This window comes from Oncorhynchus gorbuscha, linkage group LG01 (genome assembly GCF_021184085.1).
Source record: "Oncorhynchus gorbuscha isolate QuinsamMale2020 ecotype Even-year linkage group LG01, OgorEven_v1.0, whole genome shotgun sequence".
NCBI classification, from domain to species: Eukaryota; Metazoa; Chordata; class Actinopteri; order Salmoniformes; family Salmonidae; genus Oncorhynchus; species Oncorhynchus gorbuscha.
Genome location: NC_060173.1, coordinates 65501663 through 65521781, shown reverse-complemented (window position 1 = coordinate 65521781; position 20119 = coordinate 65501663). Strand labels below are relative to the sequence as shown.

The following is a 20119-nucleotide window of genomic DNA, read 5'->3' as shown; positions in this document are numbered from 1 at the left end:
CTCCCTACTTCTCAGGAGGAACCTGGCGATTTGACAGGAGTGCCGGAGGAATATCATGATCTGCGCACGGTCTTCAGTCGGTCCCGAGCCAACTCCCTTCCTCCTCACCGGTCGTATGATTGTAGTATTGATCTCCTTCCAGGGACCACGCCTCCTGAGGTAGACTATACTCTCTGTCGGCTCCCCGAACGTAAGGCTCTCGAGGATTATTTGTCTGTGTCTCTTGACGCCGGTACCATAGTGCCTTCTTCTTCTCCGGCCGGGGCGGGGTTCTTTTGTTAAGAAGAAGGACGGTACTCTGCGCCCCTGCGTGGATTATCGAGGCTGAATGACATAACGGTTAAGAATCGTTATCCGCTCCCCTTATGTCATCAGCCTTGAGATTCTGCAGGGAGCCAGGTGCTTTACTAAGTTGGACCTTCGTAACGCTTACCATCTCGTGCGCATCAGAGAGGGGCAGTGGAAAACGGCGTTTAATCCAATTTTGAGTACCGGGTTCTGCGTTCGGTCTCGCCAATGCGCCAGCTGTTTTTCAGGCATTAGTTAATGATGTTCTGAGAGACATGCTGAACATTTTTGTTTTTGTCTATCTTGACGATATCCTGATTTTTCTCCGTCACTCGAGATTCATGTTCAGCACGTTCGACGTGTTCTACAGCGCCTTTTAGAGAATTGTCTCTACGTAAAGGCTGAGAAGTGCTCTTTTCATGTCTCCTCCGTTACCTTTCTCGGTTCCGTTATTTCCGCTGAAGGCATTCAGATGGATTCCGCTAAGGTCCAAGCTGTCAGTGATTGGCCCGTTCCAAGGTCACGTGTCGAGTTGCAGCGCTTTTTAGGTTTCGCTAATTTCTATCGGCGTTTCATTCGTAATTTCGGTCAAGTTGCTGCCCCTCTCACAGCTCTTACTTCTGTCAAGACGTGTTTTAAGTGGTCCGGTTCCGCCCAGGGAGCTTTTGATCTTCTAAAAGAACGTTTTACGTCCGCTCCTATCCTCGTTACTCCTGACGTCACTAGACAATTTATTGTCGAGGTTGGCGCTTCAGAGGTAGGCGTGGGAGCCATTCTATCCCAGCGCTTCCAGTCTGACGATATTCATCCTTGCGCTTATTTTCTCATCGCCTGTCGCCATCTGAGCGCAACTATGATGTGGGTAACCGTGAACTGCTCGCCATCCGCTTAGCCCTAGGCGAATGGCGAAGTGGTTGGAGGGGCGACCGTTCCTTTGTCGTTTGGACAGACCATAAGAACCTTGAGTACATCACTGCCAAACGACTTAATGCCCGTCAAGCTCGTTGGGCGTTGTTTTTCATTTCTTACCGTCCGGGTAGCAAGAACACCAAGCCTGATGCCTTATCCCGTCTGTTTAGTTCTTCTGTGGCTTCTACTGATCTCGAGGGGATTCTTCCTTATGGGCGTGTTGTCGGGTTGACAGTCTGGGGAATTGAAAGACAGGTTAAGCAAGCACTCACGCACACTGCGTCGCCGCGCGCTTGTCCTAGTAACCTCCTTTTTTCCCTGTTTCCACTCGTCTGGCTGTTCTTCAGTGGGCTCACTCTGCCAAGTTAGCTGGTCATCCCGGTGTTCGAGGCACTCTTGCGTCTATTCGCCAGCGCTTTTGGTGGCCGACTCAGGAGCGTGACACGCGCCGTTTCGTGGCTGCGTGTTCAGACTGCGCAGAAGAAGTCTGGTAATTTTTTTCTGCTTCTGCTCCTGGTCTTGCTGGGTCTCAGTCTGTTCCCTGCCATCGCATCTCTCCTGTTCTTGTCCCTGCCCTTGCTGTGTCTCAGTCTGTCCCTAGTTCTCATTTTTTTTTTAGAGTAGTACCCTAGTTTCCCTTTTTATCGTTTTTCGTTACGGTCCTGAGGAGAGGAGTTGGGTTCTTTCTCGGGCGTGCTGGACCGTTTGATCTATGATTTCCTCCGTTGCTGCCAGTGTTCCTCCTCGGGCGCCAGGAGGCGCTCGGTGAGTGGGGGTACTGTCATGTTTGTCATTTATTATCATGTCTTGTCCCTGTGCTCCCCATGCTATTCGTTTCCCTCTGCTGGTCTTATTTGGTTCTTTCCCTCCTATCCCTCTCTCTCCCCCTCCCTCTCTCACTCTCTCGCTCTCTCTTCTCTCTATCGTTCCGTTCCTGCTCCCAGCTGTTCCTATTCCCCTAATCATCATTTAGTCTTCCCACACCTGTTCCCGATCCTTTCCCCTGATTAGAGTCCCTATTTATTCCTTTGTGATCCGTTCCTGTGCCGTCGGTTCCTTGTATTGTATTCACCATGCTGTGATTGCGTTTCGCCCTGTCCTGTCGTGTTTTTGCCGTGATTGTGTATCACCCTGTCCTGTCGTGTTTTGTGCCTTCATCAGACGCTGCGTGTGAGCAGGTGTCTCAGTCGACTACGGCCTGCGCCTACCCGGCGACCTGCAGTCTGTGGCCGCTTCTCCAGTTGTTTTCCCCTCTACAAATCTAGAGGATTTCTGTTATTCCGTTTTGGACTTTAATAAACTCTGTTTCTGTTAAGTCGCGTTTGGGTCCTCTTTCACCTGCATGACAGTAGTTCATTGCATGTAATAAATTAAGTAAAATGTAGTAATGAAAATACCTACCAATAGGAGAACATGGGATGTGGTTTATATGTTAAAGTTAAATAAGTGAATTACACTAGATAAATCTGTCAACACAGTCATACACATGATGTATAATCCTGTCATATGATGGGGCCCTCCATATAAAATCATTTCCCAGGCCTGGTCTAAGAGCAACAACGGCTCTGCCTCGAAGTGGTAGGCCACACAAGCTCACAGAACGGGACCACCGAGTGCTGAAGGGCGCAGCACGTAAAAAATAATCTGTCCTCGATTGCAACACTCACTACCGAGTTTCAAACTGCCTCTGGAAGCAACGTCAGCACAAGAACTGTTCGTCGGGGGCTTCATGAAATGGGTTTCCATGGCCGAGCAACCGCACACAAGCCAAAGATCACCATGCACAATGCCAAGCGTATGCTGGAGAGCTGTAAAGCTCGACGTCATTGGACTTTGGAGCAGTGAAAATGGCTCTCTGGAGTGATGAATCACGCTTCAACATCTGGCAGTCCGACGGACGAATCTGGGTTTGGCAGATGACGGGAGAACGCAACCTGCCCCGATGCATAGTGAAAAGGTTGGTGGAGGAAGAATAATGGTCCGGTGCATGGTTCGGGCTAGGCCCCTTAGTTCCAGTGAAGGGAAATCTTACCCCTACAGCCTACAATGACATTCTAGACAATTATGTTTTTCCAACTTGGGGCCAACGTTTGGGGATGGCCCTTTACTGTTTCAGCACAAAGGGAGGTCCATAGAGAAATGTTTTTTTGAGATCGGTTGGGAAGAACTTGACTGGCCTGCACAGAGCCCTCACCTCAACCCCATCGATCACCTTTGGGATGAATTGGAACGCCAACTGCGAGCCAAGCCTAATCCCCCAACATCAGTGCCCGACCTCGCTGAATGGAAGCAAGTCTGGGCAGCAATGTTCCATCATCTAGTGGAAAACCTTCCCAGAAGAGTGGAGGCTGTTATTACAGCAAAGGGGGGACAAACTCTATATCATTACCCAGGATTTTGGAATGAGATGTTTGACGAGCAGGTGTTCACATACTGTACCTTTGGTGATGTGGTGAATGCATGACAAAACAAATTCTGTATTGTATCAATAACTCTTGTACATTACAGCAGGCTTTTTCAGTTAAGATTAAATACACAGAGCATTGAATTGATGATTTAATGGCGTAAGGAAACCTACCAATAAAGCATGGGTTTGGGCTGTCCATTTAGTCGGACAGACATGGTCACTTCTTGCCCCTCAATGACCGCTTGATCATTCATAGTTACCTGTTAAAACAGAGGATGAGTCATTTTGAAATGGGAGTTGACAGCACATAGACTCATTTCCATGCTGTCACTTTTGAAATGCAAACTACACTATATGGAACATTGGTAACACTTTACATGACACACAGTCTCATAATACATATATAATGTCATATGAGTGTCAAAACTTACATTTTTTCCGATTAATTTTTTCCCTGCCAAGAAGTTTCCTTTTGTTAGAAAGTTTGTTTCTTAAACCCTTTGTTGTTGTAATGAATTCTTTACAGTCATGTTCTTTTTCCCATTATATTTTAAATAACTTGTAGAAACTGTCATGAAGCATTATGACCATCCTGTAGGACTTTACTTGAATTAAGAAAATACAGATTATGACACTGTCAAGAAGCTTTATGACCATCATAATCATACAAGCCCAATAGGCATATCACGTACTTTCCCTTACATCAATCATCAGTCAAAACAAGGATGTATTGTCCTTCTCCTGAAATCTACTCCTGCATTCATCCCAGTCATCAGCAACATAGCATTGGGGTAGGTGCATGTCTGACATCAATGTGTGTGCAATGACAATGATCATTTAAAATGGTAAATTTAAAAAATATATATAAAACATGACATCTTGTCTATGGTGTAATGGAATGTTTTGACATGTGTGGTAGGTGATGTGGGTTTTGACACTCTTATGTAGATTCCATAACCAGCCATAAAATAATGCAATATAAACTCAGCAAAAAATAAAACGTCCTCTCACTGTCAACTGCGTGTATTTTCAGCAAACTTAACATGTGTAAATATTTGTACGAACATAACAAGATTCAATAACTGAGACATAAAATTAATAAGTTCCACACACATGTGACAAACAGAAATGGAATAATGTGTCCCTGAACAAAGGGGGGATACAAATCAAAAGTAACAGTCAGTATCTGATGTGGTCACCAGCTGCATTATGTACTACAGTGCATCTCCTCCTCATGGACTGCACCAAATTTGCAAGTTCTTGCTGTGACCCTCTTCCACCAAGGCACCTGCAAGTTCCTGGACGTTTCTGGCTGGAATTGCCCATGCCCTCGCCCTTCGATCCAACAGGTCCCAGACGTACTAAATGGGATTGAGATCCGGGCTCTTCGCTGGCCATGGCAGAACACTGACATTCCTGTCTTGCAGGAAATCACGCACAAAACGAGCAGTATAGTTAGTGGCATTGTCATGCTGGAGGGTCATGTCAGGATGAGCCTGCAGGAAGGGTACCACATTAGGGAGGAGGATGTCTTCCCTGTAATGCACAACGTTGAGATTGCCTGCAATAACGACAAGCTCAGTCCAATGATGCTATGACACACTGCCCCAGACCATGACGGACACATGACGATCCAGCTTCAGAGTACAGGCCTTGGTGTAACGCTCATTCCTCCAACGGAAAAACCGTGGCTCATCAGTGAGCAGGACTTTTGCCAGTCCTGTCTGGTCCAGTGACGGTGGGTTTGTGCCCATAGGCAACGTTGTTTCCGGTGATGTCTGGTGAGGACCTGCCATACAACAGGACTACAAGCCCTCAGTCAAGCCTCTCTCAGACTATTGCGGACAGTCTTAGCACTGATGGAGGGAGTGTGCGTTCCTGGTAAAACTCAGGAAGTTGTTGTTGCCATCCTGTACCTGTCCCGCAGGTGTGATGTTTGGATGGACCGATCCTGTGCAGAGGTTGTTACACATGGTCTGCCACTGCGAGGATGATCAGCTGTCCGTCCTGCCTCCCTGTAGCGCTGTCTTAGGCATCTCACAGTATAGACATTGCAATTTCTTGCCCTGGCCACATCTGCAGTCCTCATTCGTCCTTGCAGCATGCCGAAGGCACGTTCAAGCAGATGAGCAGTGACCCTGGGCATCTTTCTTTTGGTGTATTTCAGAGTCAGTAGAAAGGCCTCTTTAGTGTCCTACGTTTTCATAACTGTGACCTTAATTGCCTACCGTCTGTAAGCTGTTAATGTCTTAACAACCGTTCCACAGGGTGAATGTTCATTAATTCTTTATGGGAAATGGGCAACAGTGTTTAAACCTTTTACAATGAAGATCTGTGAAGTTATTTGGATGTTTATGAATTATCTTTGAAAGACAGGATCCTGAAAAAGATGTGTTTCTTTTTTTGTCTAAATATATGTCATGACAGTTATGATCACATTATAACAGGTTATGACAAGTTATGCCAGTTGTTAAGACATGGTTATGATCGTGTCATAACCTGTTATGACGCTGGGTGTCATGTAAAGCGTTACTGGAACATCCATTGCATGAATCACCATACAATATGTGCTTTGAAATTAAGTTTAATTAAAACAATTTGTAGATTTTACAGTGTTTTGCAAATTGTCCTTGCCCCTATGCTTAACTTTACCACAAGAGTATAATGTAAAGTGAAGGATAGCCAAGTGATACACGAGAGATCCTTTTGGGATCAGTGTTACAGTCTCACCTGGAATGCAGGGGGCTCCTTGAATCGTGTGTCGACTATCTTCCTTGTCTCAGGCCCTCCAAAATCCATGCCTTCCTCCAGTGGGCTGAGGTACTCTTCATCAGATGTGATAGGGCTGCTGATGTCCCTAAGAACACCCAGGTTCCCCTGCGGCTCCTGCATGGGCTCTGTTGAATATACATTATAATAAGATGAAGAATCAAATAGAAAATGTACTTTATTCCATGTTGTGATCGCAGTATCCAAAGGTGAACAAGGCTTTAATTGTTTTATGTCATTAAAACCTCTTAAAGCTAGCAGGCACTATTTTCATTTTTGGAAAAATAACGTTCCCAAAGTAAACAGGCTATTCCTCAGAACCAGATGCTAGAATATGCATATAATTGACAGCGTAGGATAGAAAACACTCTAAAGTTTCCAAAACTGTAAAAACATTGTATGTGAGTATAACAGAACTGATATTGCAGGCAAAAGCCTGAGAAAAATCCAATCAGGAAGTGACTCTTATTTTGAAACCTCTGCGTTCCTATGCATCCCTTTTGACCATTGAAAGGGATATCAACCAGATTCCATTTCCTATGGCTTCCCTAATATGTCTACAGTCAATAGACATAGTTTCAGGCTTTTATTTTGAAAAATGAGCGCAAACGACAACATAGCGTCAGTGGTCAGGTGGGGGCTCACAGAGTGATTTGTGCGTAATAGACGGCCATTTTTTCTCTCGCTCCTACTGAGAAGCCAATTGTCCCGGTTGATATATTTTCGAATAGATATTTGAAAAACACAGTGAGGTTTGACTATAAAAAACGTTTGCCATGTTTCAGTCGATATTATGGATCTAATTTGTAATTTAATTCAGCGTTGTCGTGACCGCTACTCCTGGACGCGCTCGTCTACCACCACAACAGGGGCAAGATGTGGAATTCTGTAACTGGGTGGGTGACTGGTTGTCGGGAAGTCAGGCACAGGAGAGCAGAGATGGGTGATAACAGGAAAACTTTAATATACACCCTGGCCCAAAGGCACAGGCGAGGCAGCACAAAGCACAACCATGGTAACATGAACCGGATTAAACAAAACAAACAAGCCTAGTTTAGAAACAAACCTAGCGCAAGCCAGCCTGTAGCGTAACACCCTACACAAAGAACAATTCCACACACAAATATGGAAACAGGGTAATATCCAAGTCACATTTTGCTTCAGGTGGTGAGTCACATTTTGTTGTGTTACAGCCTGAATTTAAAAAAGAGTCAAAATGAGCTCAGTTACATCCGATTTCCTTTGATCATCATTGAGATGTCGCTACAACTTGATTGTAGTCCACCTGTGGCCAATTCAATTGTTTGGACATGATTTAGAAAGAAACACACCTGTCTATATAAGGTCCAACAGTTGACAGTGCATGTCAGAGCAGAAACTATACCATGAAGTCCAAGGAACTGTCCCCAGATCTCGGAGTTAGAATTGTGATGAGGCATATATCTGGGGAAGAGTATAAAACAATTTCTAGAGTGTTGAAAGTTGAAAAAAATAAAGAATAAAGATCTACCAAGACTCCGTCTGACCAAACTGAGCAACCGGGCAAAAAGGACCTTGGTCAGGGAGGTGACCAAGAACCCACTCTGACAGAACTACGAAGTTCCTTGGCTGAGATGAGAAAACCTGACAAAAGGACAACAGTATCTACAGCAAATCACCAATCTGGGCTTTATGGGAGAGTGGCCAGATGGAAGCCACTCCTGAGAAGGCACATGACAGCACGTCCGGTGTTTGCAAAAAGGCATGTGAAAGACTCAAATCATAAGGCAAAAGATTATGTGGTCTGATGAGACAAACATTTTACTCGTTTGCCTGAGTGCAAAGCGTTATTTCTGAAAAAAAAAACAGGCACAGCTCTTCACCCATCTAACACCATCCCTACTGTGAAGCATGGTAGTGGCAGCATCATGCTATGGGGATGCTTTTCAGTGGCAGGGACTGTGAGACTGGTAAGGATAGAGGGAACAATGAATGGAGCTAAATACAGGCAAATTCCTAATGAGAACCTGCATCAGGTTGGAAATGACCTTAGACTGAGGCAAAGATGTACGTACCAACAGGACAATGACCACAAGATTACAGACAAATCAATACGTACTGTACGTGCATGTGAATTAGTGTCCATGGTGATATTGTAAAGAATATATGCTTTGAAAAGGTTTCCTCCATACAGCTACATTACAGTATACTAACACACTAAAATTGGATTTGATTTGATACATGTGACTTGAATGGCTGTGATGTTACATCTAAAAAAGAGAACTGATGGGAAGATAGGAAGCAATGGCAAACATTCAAGTCAATGTGTAATGATGAGTAAATCATTTGTACTTAAAACTCTTTTTAATATTCTGTCACATTTTATAATAACATTTATTTATTAGCACTTATAAATTATTTATAAACTGTGGTTTGAGATCTTCACTGAGTGTGAGCTAACGTTAGCTAATGCTGTCACCTCAGTTGCTAACCTTAACCTGGCTAGCACTATGAATCTAGCTAACTAATAACTCACTGTACAGCTGATGTGGATGACATGGGTGGAAGGACCACAACAAATCGTATTCTCTTCAATATGGGTTCTATGCTGGGGCCATACATCAAATCAATTGCCCCAAAATGAGAGTTACAAAGAACATGAATGTGGTGCTGACTGATGATTGGCCAACACTATTGCCAACACTATTGCCAATCACCCCACACGGTAGGCGGGACATAAAAAGTATCTGCATTCACAACACTAATAAATAGTAATTGTATTAATTAAACATTAATTGTAAACATTTATTTGTAAACATTTAATTGTAAACATTTATAAATACAGTAAGGCTTATAAGCATTTCAATTCATAAGTATGACAAATAAATGACTTGTATCAGTGTTTATAATAACTTTATCTCTGCCTCATATTACTGAACAGCTAAAATTTAAAAAAATCCCTACAAATATTTATTGATGGATAGACAACTGTCTCTGTCAGCTGTAAAGAATATTGCTGTTGCATAAGGACACAGTCCCCATATATTGGACTGGAGCAAGAACAAGCAAGAAAGTGTTTTGTGTGATGATGTAGGCTAATCTTTATAGTTGCTGCCATATCATATCTACTAGCCAGAGTTACTGAAAAAATAATACAACTCCCACTTGAGTTTTGCATTGGGGCATAAAACAATCTGTGTTTTAACTACATACAGTCACTACCAACTGCTATTGCGCTACTAAATTATCGTGCCATTACCGCATGAGTAGGCTACCAAGCTTCTCCACCTCTGGGCAGCAGAGCGTTCTAGGCAGCTCAAAAATGTTTACCCAGACCAGTAACCAGGGTCTGACAATGGGCAAGTTTGTTTTGCATCGCCCAGAGCACTATTTTTCCTTTCGTTGTTTGTCAACTACTGCTTTAGACTACCTTTTATTTGTGATGATAATCTTCCTAGATATTATACTGCCATATCGTAGCGAGAGTTGCTGGAAAAAGAAATAGTCAATGTTTGCAATCATAATGAGAAAACAATCGCTGCCTCTATGTGTCTTGCTTGTGTTGAACGAGAATTTGGCATGAGTGGAGACGTTGAACATCTCCTGTACAGCCAGATTCTGATTCAGTGTTTGATGTGCTTGGATAAATTACTGTTACAACAGACAACATTTGTACAAAAATGTCGATCATGTCTTTTGTGTACAGCAGGATAGCTGCATATAGCCTAACACCCCATCTGAAAAAATAAATCACGCTTGAGCACTCCATGTCAATGAGGGAGGAGTGGCAGTGGGAGCACTCAGCAGAAGCTAAATAGGCAACAGAGTGGGCAGCAGCTATGTCTGCGCAATCTCCATATCAATAGTCACAGCAAGTCGGGTTCCAAAAAAATGGTGTCAGCCTTCTCTTCTGATCCAATTTCGCTCTGGTATTGCTCAGCCACAAGCTCTGGGCATGCTCTGCCTTTTTCCTTTACTTCATCACTATTCTTTAGGCCTATTCAGTTTTAATTATTTAGCCATGTTATGCAGGTGAGTGAGGACCCAAAAGCGACTTAACAGAAACTGAGTTTATTCAAGTCCAAACAGAAAATAACGAATCCTGAATCCTTAACAGGAAATGTCCAAACGGGGATAACAGAAATCCTCTAGATTGTAGAGGGGAATAACAGGATAAGCGGCCACAGACTGCAGGTCCCTTCGGGTAGGCGCAGGCCGTAGCTGACAGAGACACCTGCTCACACGCAGCATCTGATGAAGGCAAAACACGACAGGACGGAACAAGAACACAGCACAGCAAACAAGGATCCGACAAGGACAGAAGCAGAAACAGAGAGAGAAATAGAGACTTAATCAGAGGGCAAAATAGGGGACAGGTGTGAAAGAGTAAACGAGGTCGTTATGAGAATGAGGAACAGCTGGGAGCAGGAACGGAACGATAGAGAGAGAGAGGGATAGAGAGAGGGAAAGAAACCTAATAAGACCAGCAGGGGGAAACGAATAGAAGAGAAAGCACAGGGACAAGACATGACAATATATGACAATACATGACAGTACCCCCCCCCACTCACCGAGCGCCGCCTGGCGCACTCGAGGAGGAACCCTGGCGGCAACGGAGGAAATCATCGATCAACGAACGGTCCAGCACGTCCCGAGATGGAACCCAACTCCTCTCCTCAGGACCGTACCCCTCCCAATCCACTAAGTACTGGTGACCACGTCCCCGAGAACGCATGTCCATAATCTTCCGGACCCTGTAGATAGGTGCGCCCTCGACAAGGACGGGGGGGGGGGGAGACGAACGGGGGGCGCGAAGAAAAGATTTGACACAGGAGACATGGAAGACTGGGTGGACGCGACGAAGATGTCGCGGAAGAAGAAGTCGCACTGCGACAGGATTAACTACCTGAGAAATACGGAACGGACCAATGAACCGCGGGGTCAACTTGCGAGAAGCTGTCGTAAGGGGAAGGTTATGAGTGGAGAGCCATACTCTCTGACCGCGACAATACCTAGGACTCTTAGTCCTACGCTTATTGGCGGCTCTCACAGTCTGCGCCCTATAACGGCAAAGTGCAGACCTGACCCTCCTCCAGGTGCGCTCACAACGTTGGACAAAAGCCTGAGCGGAGGGAACGCTGGACTCGGCGAGCTGGGACGAGAACAGAGGGGGCTGGTACCCAAGGCTACTCTGAAAAGGAGATAGCCCGGTCGCAGACGAAGGAAGCGAGTTGTGAGCGTATTCTCCCCAGGGGAGCTGTTCTGCCCAAGACGCAGGGTTTCGAAAAGAAAGACTGCGTAAGATGCGACCAATAGTCTGATTGGCCCGTTCTGCTTGACCGTTAGACTGGGGATGAAAACCGGAAGAGAGACTGACGGAAGCCCCAATCAAACGACAAAACTCCCTCCAAAACTGAGACGTGAATTGCGGACCTCTGTCCGAAACGGCGTCTAACGGAAGGCCATGAATTCTGAACACATTCTCAATGATGATTTGTGCCGTCTCTTTAGCGGAAGGAAGCTTAGCGAGGGGAATAAAATGAGCCGCCTTAGAGAACCTATCGACAACCGTTAGAATAACAGTTTTCCCCGCTGACGAAGGCAGACCGGTAATAAAGTCTAAGGCGATGTGAGACCATGGTCGAGAGGGAATGGAAAGCGGTCTGAGACGACCGGCAGGAGGAGAGTTACCTGACTTAGTCTGCGCGCAGTCCGAACAAGCAGCCACGAAACGGCGCGTGTCACGCTCCTGAGTAGGCCACCAAAACCGCTGGCGAATAGAAGCAAGCGTACGCCGAACGCCGGGGTGGCCAGCTAACTTGGCAGAGTGAGCCCACTGAAGAACGGCCAGACGAGTAGAAACGGGAACGAAAAGAAGGTTACTAGGACAAGCGCGCGGCGACGGAGTGTGAGTGAGTGCTTGCTTTACCTGTCTCTCAATTCCCCAGACAGTCAACCCGACAACACGCCCCACAGGAGAATCCCTCGGGGTCGGTAGAGGCTACAGAAGAACTGAAGAGACGGGATAAAGCATCAGGCTTGGTGTTCTTAGTGCCCGGACGATAAGAAATCACGAACTCAAAACGAGCGAAAAACAACGCCCAACGAGCCTGACGCGCATTGAGTCGTTTGGCAGAACGGATGTACTCAAGGTTCTTATGGTCAGTCCAAACGACAAAAGGAACGGTCGCCCCTCCAACCACTGTCGCCATTCGCCTAGGGCTAAGCGGATGGCGAGCAGTTCACGGTTTCCCACATCATAGTTACGTTCCGACGGCGACAGGCGATGAGAAAAATACGCGCAAGGATGGACCTTATCGTCAGAATGGGAGCGCTGGGACAGAATGGCTCCCACGCCCACCTCTGACGCGTCAACCTCGACAATAAATTGTTTAGTGACGACAGGAGTAACAAGGATAGGAGCGGATGTAAAACGCTTCTTGAGGAGATCAAAAGCTCCCTGGGCGGAAACGGACCACTTAAAGCACGTCTTGACAGAAGTAAGGGCTGTGAGAGGAGCTGCCACTTGACCGAAATTACGAATGAAACGCCGATAGAAATTCGCGAAACCGAGAAAGCGCTGCAACTCGACACGTGACTTAGGGACGGACCAATCGCTGACAGCATGGACCTTAGCGGGATCCATCTGAATGCCTTCAGCGGAAATAACAGAACCGAGAAATGTGACAGAGGAGACATGAAAGGCGCACTTCTCAGCCTTCACATAAAAACAATTCTCTAAAAGGCGCTGGAGAACACGTCGAACGTGCTGAACATGAATCTGGAGTGAGGGTGAAAAAATCAGGATATCGTCAAGGTAAACGAAAACAAAGATGTTCAGCATGTCTCTCAGTACATCATTCACTAATGCCTGAAAGACAGCTGGAGCATTAGCGAGACCGAACGGCAGAACCCGGTATTCAAAATGCCCTAACGGAGTGTTAAATGCCGTTTTCCACTCGTCCCCCTCCCTGATGCGCACGAGATGGTAAGCGTTACGAAGGTCCAACTTAGTAAAGAACCTGGCTCCCTGCAGAATCTCGAAGGCTGATGACATAAGGGGAAGCGGATAACGATTCTTAACCGTTATGTCATTCAGCCCTCGATAATCCACGCAGGGGCGCAGGGTACCGTCCTTTTTCTTAACAAAAAAAAACCCCGCTCCGGCGGGAGAGGAAGAAGGCACAACGGTACCAGCGTCGAGAGCAACAGACAGATAATCTTCGAGAGCCTTACGTTCGGGAGCCGACAGAGAGTATAGTCTACCCCGGGGGGGAGTGGTCCCCGGAAGGAGATCAATACTACAATCATACGACCGGTGAGGAGGAAGGGAGGTGGCTCTGGACCGACTGAAGACCGTGCGCAGATCATGATATTCCTCCGGCACCCCTGTCAAATCACCAGGTTCCTCCTGTGAAGAGGGGACAGAAGAAACAGGAGGAATAGCAGACATTAAACATTTCACATGACAAGAAACGTTCCAGGATAGGATAGAATTACTCGACCAATTAATAGAAGGATTATGACACACTAGCCAGGGATGACCCAAAACAACAGGTGTAAAAGGTGAACGAAAAATCAAAAAAGAAATGGTCTCACTATGGTTACCAGATACTGTGAGGGTTAAAGGTAGTGTTTCACATAATATACTGGGGAGAGGACTACCATCCAAGGCGAACATGGCCGTGGGCTCCCCTAACTGTCTGAGAGGAATGTCATGTTCCCGAGCACAGGCTTCGTCCATAAAACAGCCCTCAACCCCAGAGTCTATCAAGGCACTGCAGGAAGCTGCCGAACCGGTCCAGCGTAGATGGACCGACAAGGTAGTACAGGATCTTGATGGAGAGACCTGAGTAGTAGCGCTCACCAGTAGCCCTCCGCTTACTGATGAGCTCTGGCTTTTACTGGACATGAAATGACAAAATGTCCAGCAGAACCGCAATAGAGACAGAGGCGGTTGGTGATTCTCCGTTCCCTCTCCTTAGTCGAGATGTGAATACCTCCCAGCTGCATGGGCTCAACACCTGTGCCAGTGGGAAGAGATGGTAGTGATGCGGAGAGGGGGGACACTGTTAACGCGAGCTCTCTTCCACGAGCTCGGTGACGAAGATCTACCCGTCGTTCTATGCGGATGGCGAGTTCAATCAAAGAATCCACGCTGGAAGGAACCTCCCGGGAGAGAATCTCATCCTTAACCTCAGCGTGGAGTCCCTCCATAAAACGAGCGAGCAACGCCGGCTCGTTCCAGTCACTGGAGGCAGCAAGAGAACGAAACTCTATAGAGTAATCCGTTATGGATCGATCACCTTGACATAGGGAAGCCAGGACCCTGGAAGCCTCCTTCCCAAAAACTGAACGATCAAAAACCCGTATCATCTCCTCTTTAAAGTTCTGATACTCGTTAGTACACTCAGCCCTTGCCTCCCAGATAGCCGTGCCCCACTCACGAGCCCGTCCAGTAAGGAGAGATATGACGTAGGCAATACGAGCTCTACCCCTTGAGTATGTGTTGGGCTGGAGAGAGAACACAATATCACACTGGGTGAGAAACGAGCGGCATTCAGTGGGCTGCCCAGAGTAACACGGTGGGTTATTAATTCTGGGTTCCGGAGACTCGGAAGCCCAGGAAGTAGCTGGTGGATCGAGACGGAGATTGTGAAACTGTCTTGAGAGGTCGGAGACCTGAGCGGCCAGGGTCTCAACGGCATGCCGAGCAGCAGACAATTCCTGCTTGTGTCTGCCGAGCATCGCTCCCTTGATCTCGACGGCTGAGTTGCGAAGATTCGTAGTCGCTGGGTCCATTCTTGGTCGGATCCTTCTGTTATGCAGGTGAGTGAGGACCCAAAAGCGACTTAACAGAAACTGAGTTTATTCAAGTCCAAACAGAAAATAACGAATCCTGAATCCTTAACAGGAAATGTCCAAACGGGGATAACAGAAATCCTCTAGATTGTAGAGGGGAATAACAGGATAAGCGGCCACAGACTGCAGGTCCCTTCGGGTAGGCGCAGGCCGTAGCTGACAGAGACACCTGCTCACACGCAGCATCTGATGAAGGCAAAACACGACAGGACGGAACAAGAACACAGCACAGCAAACAAGGATCCGACATGGACAGAAGCAGAAACAGAGAGAGAAATAGAGACTTAATCAGAGGGCAAAATAGGGGACAGGTGTGAAAGAGTAAACGAGGTCGTTATGAGAATGAGGAACAGCTGGGAGCAGGAACGGAACGATAGAGAGAGAGAGAGAGAGAGAGAGGGATAGAGAGAGGGAAAGAAACCTAATAAGACCAGCAGGGGGAAACGAATAGAAGAGAAAGCACAGGGACAAGACATGACAATATATGACAATACATGACAAGCCAACCCCACCCACATTTACATTTACATTTAAGTCATTTAGCAGACGCTCTTATCCAGAGCGACTTACCAATTGGTGCGTACACCTTATGACATCCAGTGGAGCACCCACCGTAGCCTATATCTAGTTTATATTATTCTTTCTAACATTAGAATATGTAGTTCCTATTTTGAAGGAGTTCAAATGTATTAAAACGTTTTTAGGTAGGAAATACATATGCTGTCAAATGTATTTTAGATTTTTATTGAATAGAAACACCATAATATAAATCAATTGAGCTAAAATATCAGAAAAAAAAATGTAAATAATAATGGCCAGTATCTGCTTCTTTTCATAAATAAAAGAGGATAAATTATCTCAAACTGCAGTGGTCAAATGATTTGCAAAAAGCAAATAGGAAATGCGCTCTACAAATGTATTATTATTATCATTATAAAGACAGAAAAATACACATCTAAAAGCTTAATTACACAAAGGAATATTAGTGGGAATATAGCCATATAATAAACAAGAGAAAGGAGAATTGAATATATTTCAAAAACTTAAAAATGTAAAATACATTGAGATGAAGCTGTTTTTTAAAAATATTTCTTACTTTGTCTATTATACAATTTGTTTTATTTGATTGGAGAAAGAAAACAAGGTAGGCGGCTGGTATGGTTCAATAAACTTTAGTGAACTATTTACAGAAAATATATACAAAACAATACATATAGTAGCAAATCACCCTGTAATTTTAGAATGAACAACTGCAACCCGTTTCGACTACTAATTCATATGCACATCACAAACTGTTCTTTAGAGCTTGCAACCTCTGTCCCCATGAAAAGTGTGTTTAGATCCATCTACATTCATTCCACCTGGGCCTATTAATCCAGCTGTGGATAATTACACTCTAAACATTAGGGGTCCAACAAGGGTTCCGCTAAGATCCTCAAAGTTCTTAGAAGAACCTTAGGGTTCTTGGCACTGAAAATGTCCCCCAAAAGGTTCTTCCAAGAACCCCATAGAAGGTGGGGTTCATCGAGTACCTCCTTCGTTGGTGGGGGTTCTTGCAGGAACCTAATTGCCCAACTGAAACATTTGCATTTGAAATTTGAAAGGACAGCAGGTGCAGGCACTTAACTGGAAAATGTCAAGCTCTCCTCAATTTAACATGTATCATATTTAAAATAATATTGTTTTATGATGATACCCTCTATCTTTTCCTATTTGTGCAAATCTTTCTAAAACAGAAAATGGAAACAATTCAATGGATATCAATCGACAAAGAGGTAAGAATATTGTAATGACCTGACTAGATCATAAATGAACAATTGTCCAGACAGAGGCTTGAGTTTGCGAATTGACGGTTTATTAAACCAACTTTACACAGGCTACTGTTTGGGCCGTAGCACACGCCAAATAGATGACAGATAACCCACAAGCCAATTCGTGACCTTCTCTTGTGAAGCCCAGACGTAAGAGAGAGAGAACAAAGGCTGAACCTGGTCTTAACTTCCAATGCTCCACCCCCCTGCCCAACCCCCCTCCACGCCACTCCGCCAACCACCAGGATGCCCGGCATCAGAACATTCCAGGCATTCCCGTGATTGGCAGATAGCAGGTTGATTGACATGTCGGACCCCGCGAACCCCGGGTACTGGTCAGTACAACACAACCACCTCCTAGCCTAACACATAACACACAGCTGTCTGTGCGGGTCGCTACACAATGTAGGCTATAAGAGAATGTTGAAGGCTAGCTGTATTGGGTTCGGATGACTGAACTGCTCACTTTTGTGTCTGTGTCTGCAGGTATACAGACAGGGGTCACACAATGTATGTCTATTGGTATTTTTATGTAATGCAGATCACATGTGCCATCCTCCACCCTTACCACTTCAATGAATATCCCATAGGCCTCTACATTATGGACAAGGTATGTGTATGAAAACCATTATCAAAACTGTTTTTTTTTTCATTTACATTTACCACAAAAACCAAGGTATGAATATTGTTGTGTGCATGTTTTGTTAATCATCTGTATAATTACATTTTTGGGATTCACAGACTTCCCCCTCCCGACACAGGAAATCTGTTCGATCACCATGCACTGCAAAAATCATTCTGGCTATGGATACGGAAAACATCAACACATTAACGCCAGAGGATATACCCATTCGACTTGGGTCTCTGCTGTGAGTTTACCTCATATTTGGATTTTTCTTTGCCACGAAAATCATAATAAACACTGACACCTAAAAGATTGTGTTATTGCTGTTATTGTTATGCATATTATTATTATTGATAATAAGGGAGGGGGAGGGATAGTACCCCAAACGGTTATTCAAAAGGTTATTTGAGGATCCATTATTAAAAGGGGTTCTTTGAAGAACTTATAGTAGTTCCCCCATAGTTTCAATTGGAAGAACCCCTAAATGATACTCCAGGAACCTTTTATTTTTAGAGTGTACTACAGACTGGCGCGTAAAGACATATCCATGCTAGAAGCCTCTATTCCCTATGTCAGGAATAACTTTACCCACTCTGAGAAACAAGCCCTTAAATCTCCAGAATGACACCTATATATTGGTCCGCCCAGCAAACAAGGGTGCTGTTACTGTACAAGACTACACTATCTATAAGACTGAAGCACACAATCACCTGAATGTACAGACGTTCCATGAGACTCACTACAAACACCACTAAACAGCTTTTGGCTGTAATGAACAGACTGTCACCGAGGGCATTGGTGATATCACCAAAGGAGAACACAGATTATTGGTGAGTGAAAACAGTTCCACACTGGTAATCTGCAGTCCCTACAAGACTGTTTAATTATCTAAATCCCAATACGGACGATATCAGACCGGGTTTGGCTGAAGACAGGCTCCAAATGCCTTGATTGATAAATATGCCCCTATGTATTGTGGCACTTTTGTTTACCAAAAACCCCACAATCATACATTAGTTAAGCGCTAATAAAAACAACTCTGCACATCATTATTGTCCAAATAATCTGTGCTCTCGTCAGAAATGCTTTGCGCAGTAGGTGGCTTGAAGTCTTTGAAATAATCAGTCTGCGTCAGCCTGCGCAGAATAGTAAGGTAGTACTCGTTTATTATTATTTTTGTTACTGCTACTACTGCATAAGGATATAAAACTGCCACAGCAAGTTGATCCCTGCAATGCAAGGATTGATTTTGTAATCTGTCTGCCAAATCCATAATCCATTAACGTCGGTTTCAGTAAACCATCAGTCAAGTGTCATCATGAAAGTTTACTGTCTCTTCATTTTGTTTGGCGATTACATGTATTTTTTCCTGTTATTGTGAACTGTACTCAAAAACAATTGATGGCCTATCACAAACCTCTTTGTACGCGATTCTGGTAGGATAATGACAGCATGTTGTTCGCAGCATAAACCAGTCCATTATCTCTGAAGTTCATACATTTATTGGTGATGGATACTTTAACTTTGTGTTCAGCATACTGTTAAAGCACTCACATAGGCTACTTCTCTGCCAGAGCATGAGATACCTAGATATACCAGTAAGTGCGGTATAAGCAGTTCCCTTATGTTATAATAATAATATAATAATAATCATCATGTTTCATGATATCATGTTACCTCCCTAGATTTGTATTTGTATTTATTATGGATCCCCTACTCTACCTGGGTTCCAGCTAAATTAAGGCAGCTATATCATTTTAAAAACATTACAATACATTCACAACACATTAAGTGTGCGCCCTCAGGCCGCTACTACCACATATGTACAACACAAAATCCATGTGTACATGTGTGCAGAGTGCATATGTTATTTTGTGTTTGTATGCATGTGTCTGTGCCTGTTTGTGTTGCTTCACAGCCCCGCTGTTCCATAAGGTGTATTTTTTTATGTTTTTTAAATCAAATTTTACTCCTTGCATGAGTTACTTATTGTGGAATAGAGATCCATGTAGTCATGGCTATATGTAGTACTGTGCGCTTTCCATAGTATTTTCTGGACTTGGGGACTGTGAAGAGACCTCTGGTGGAATGTCTTGTGGAGTATGCATGGGTGTCTGACCTGTGTGCCGGTAGTTCAAACAGACAGCTCGGTGCATTCAACATGTCAATACCTCTCACAAATACAAGTAGTGATGAAGTCAATCTCTCCTCCATGCATGCATATTATTAATGTTATAGCTCTCTATGTACATTTAAGGGTCAGCCATTTAGACACCTCAACATGCTCAATTTCCACATGATTCATTACAAGATTTAGTTGAGACTTAGGGTTTAGTGAATGATTTGTCCCAAATACAATGCTTTTCGTTTTAGAAATATTTAGGAATAACTTTTTCCTTCCCACCAATTCTGATACTAACTGCAGCTCTTTGTTAGTGTTGCAGTCATTTCAGTTGATGTAGGCGCATG

At 44.6% G+C, this 20119-nt stretch overlaps 1 protein-coding gene across 1 annotated transcript in view; it reads right to left on the bottom strand.

Moving 5' to 3' along the window:
- Positions 1-20119, bottom strand: part of LOC124045917 (striated muscle preferentially expressed protein kinase-like) — a 185881-nt gene that overhangs the window by 100380 nt on the left and 65382 nt on the right. The window contains exons 8-9 of the mRNA XM_046365772.1: positions 6335-6501; positions 3776-3864 (exon numbers count right to left, since the gene is read on the bottom strand). Of these exons, the coding sequence (XP_046221728.1) occupies positions 3776-3864; positions 6335-6501 (256 nt within the window). The remainder of the gene's footprint in view (positions 1-3775; positions 3865-6334; positions 6502-20119) is intronic.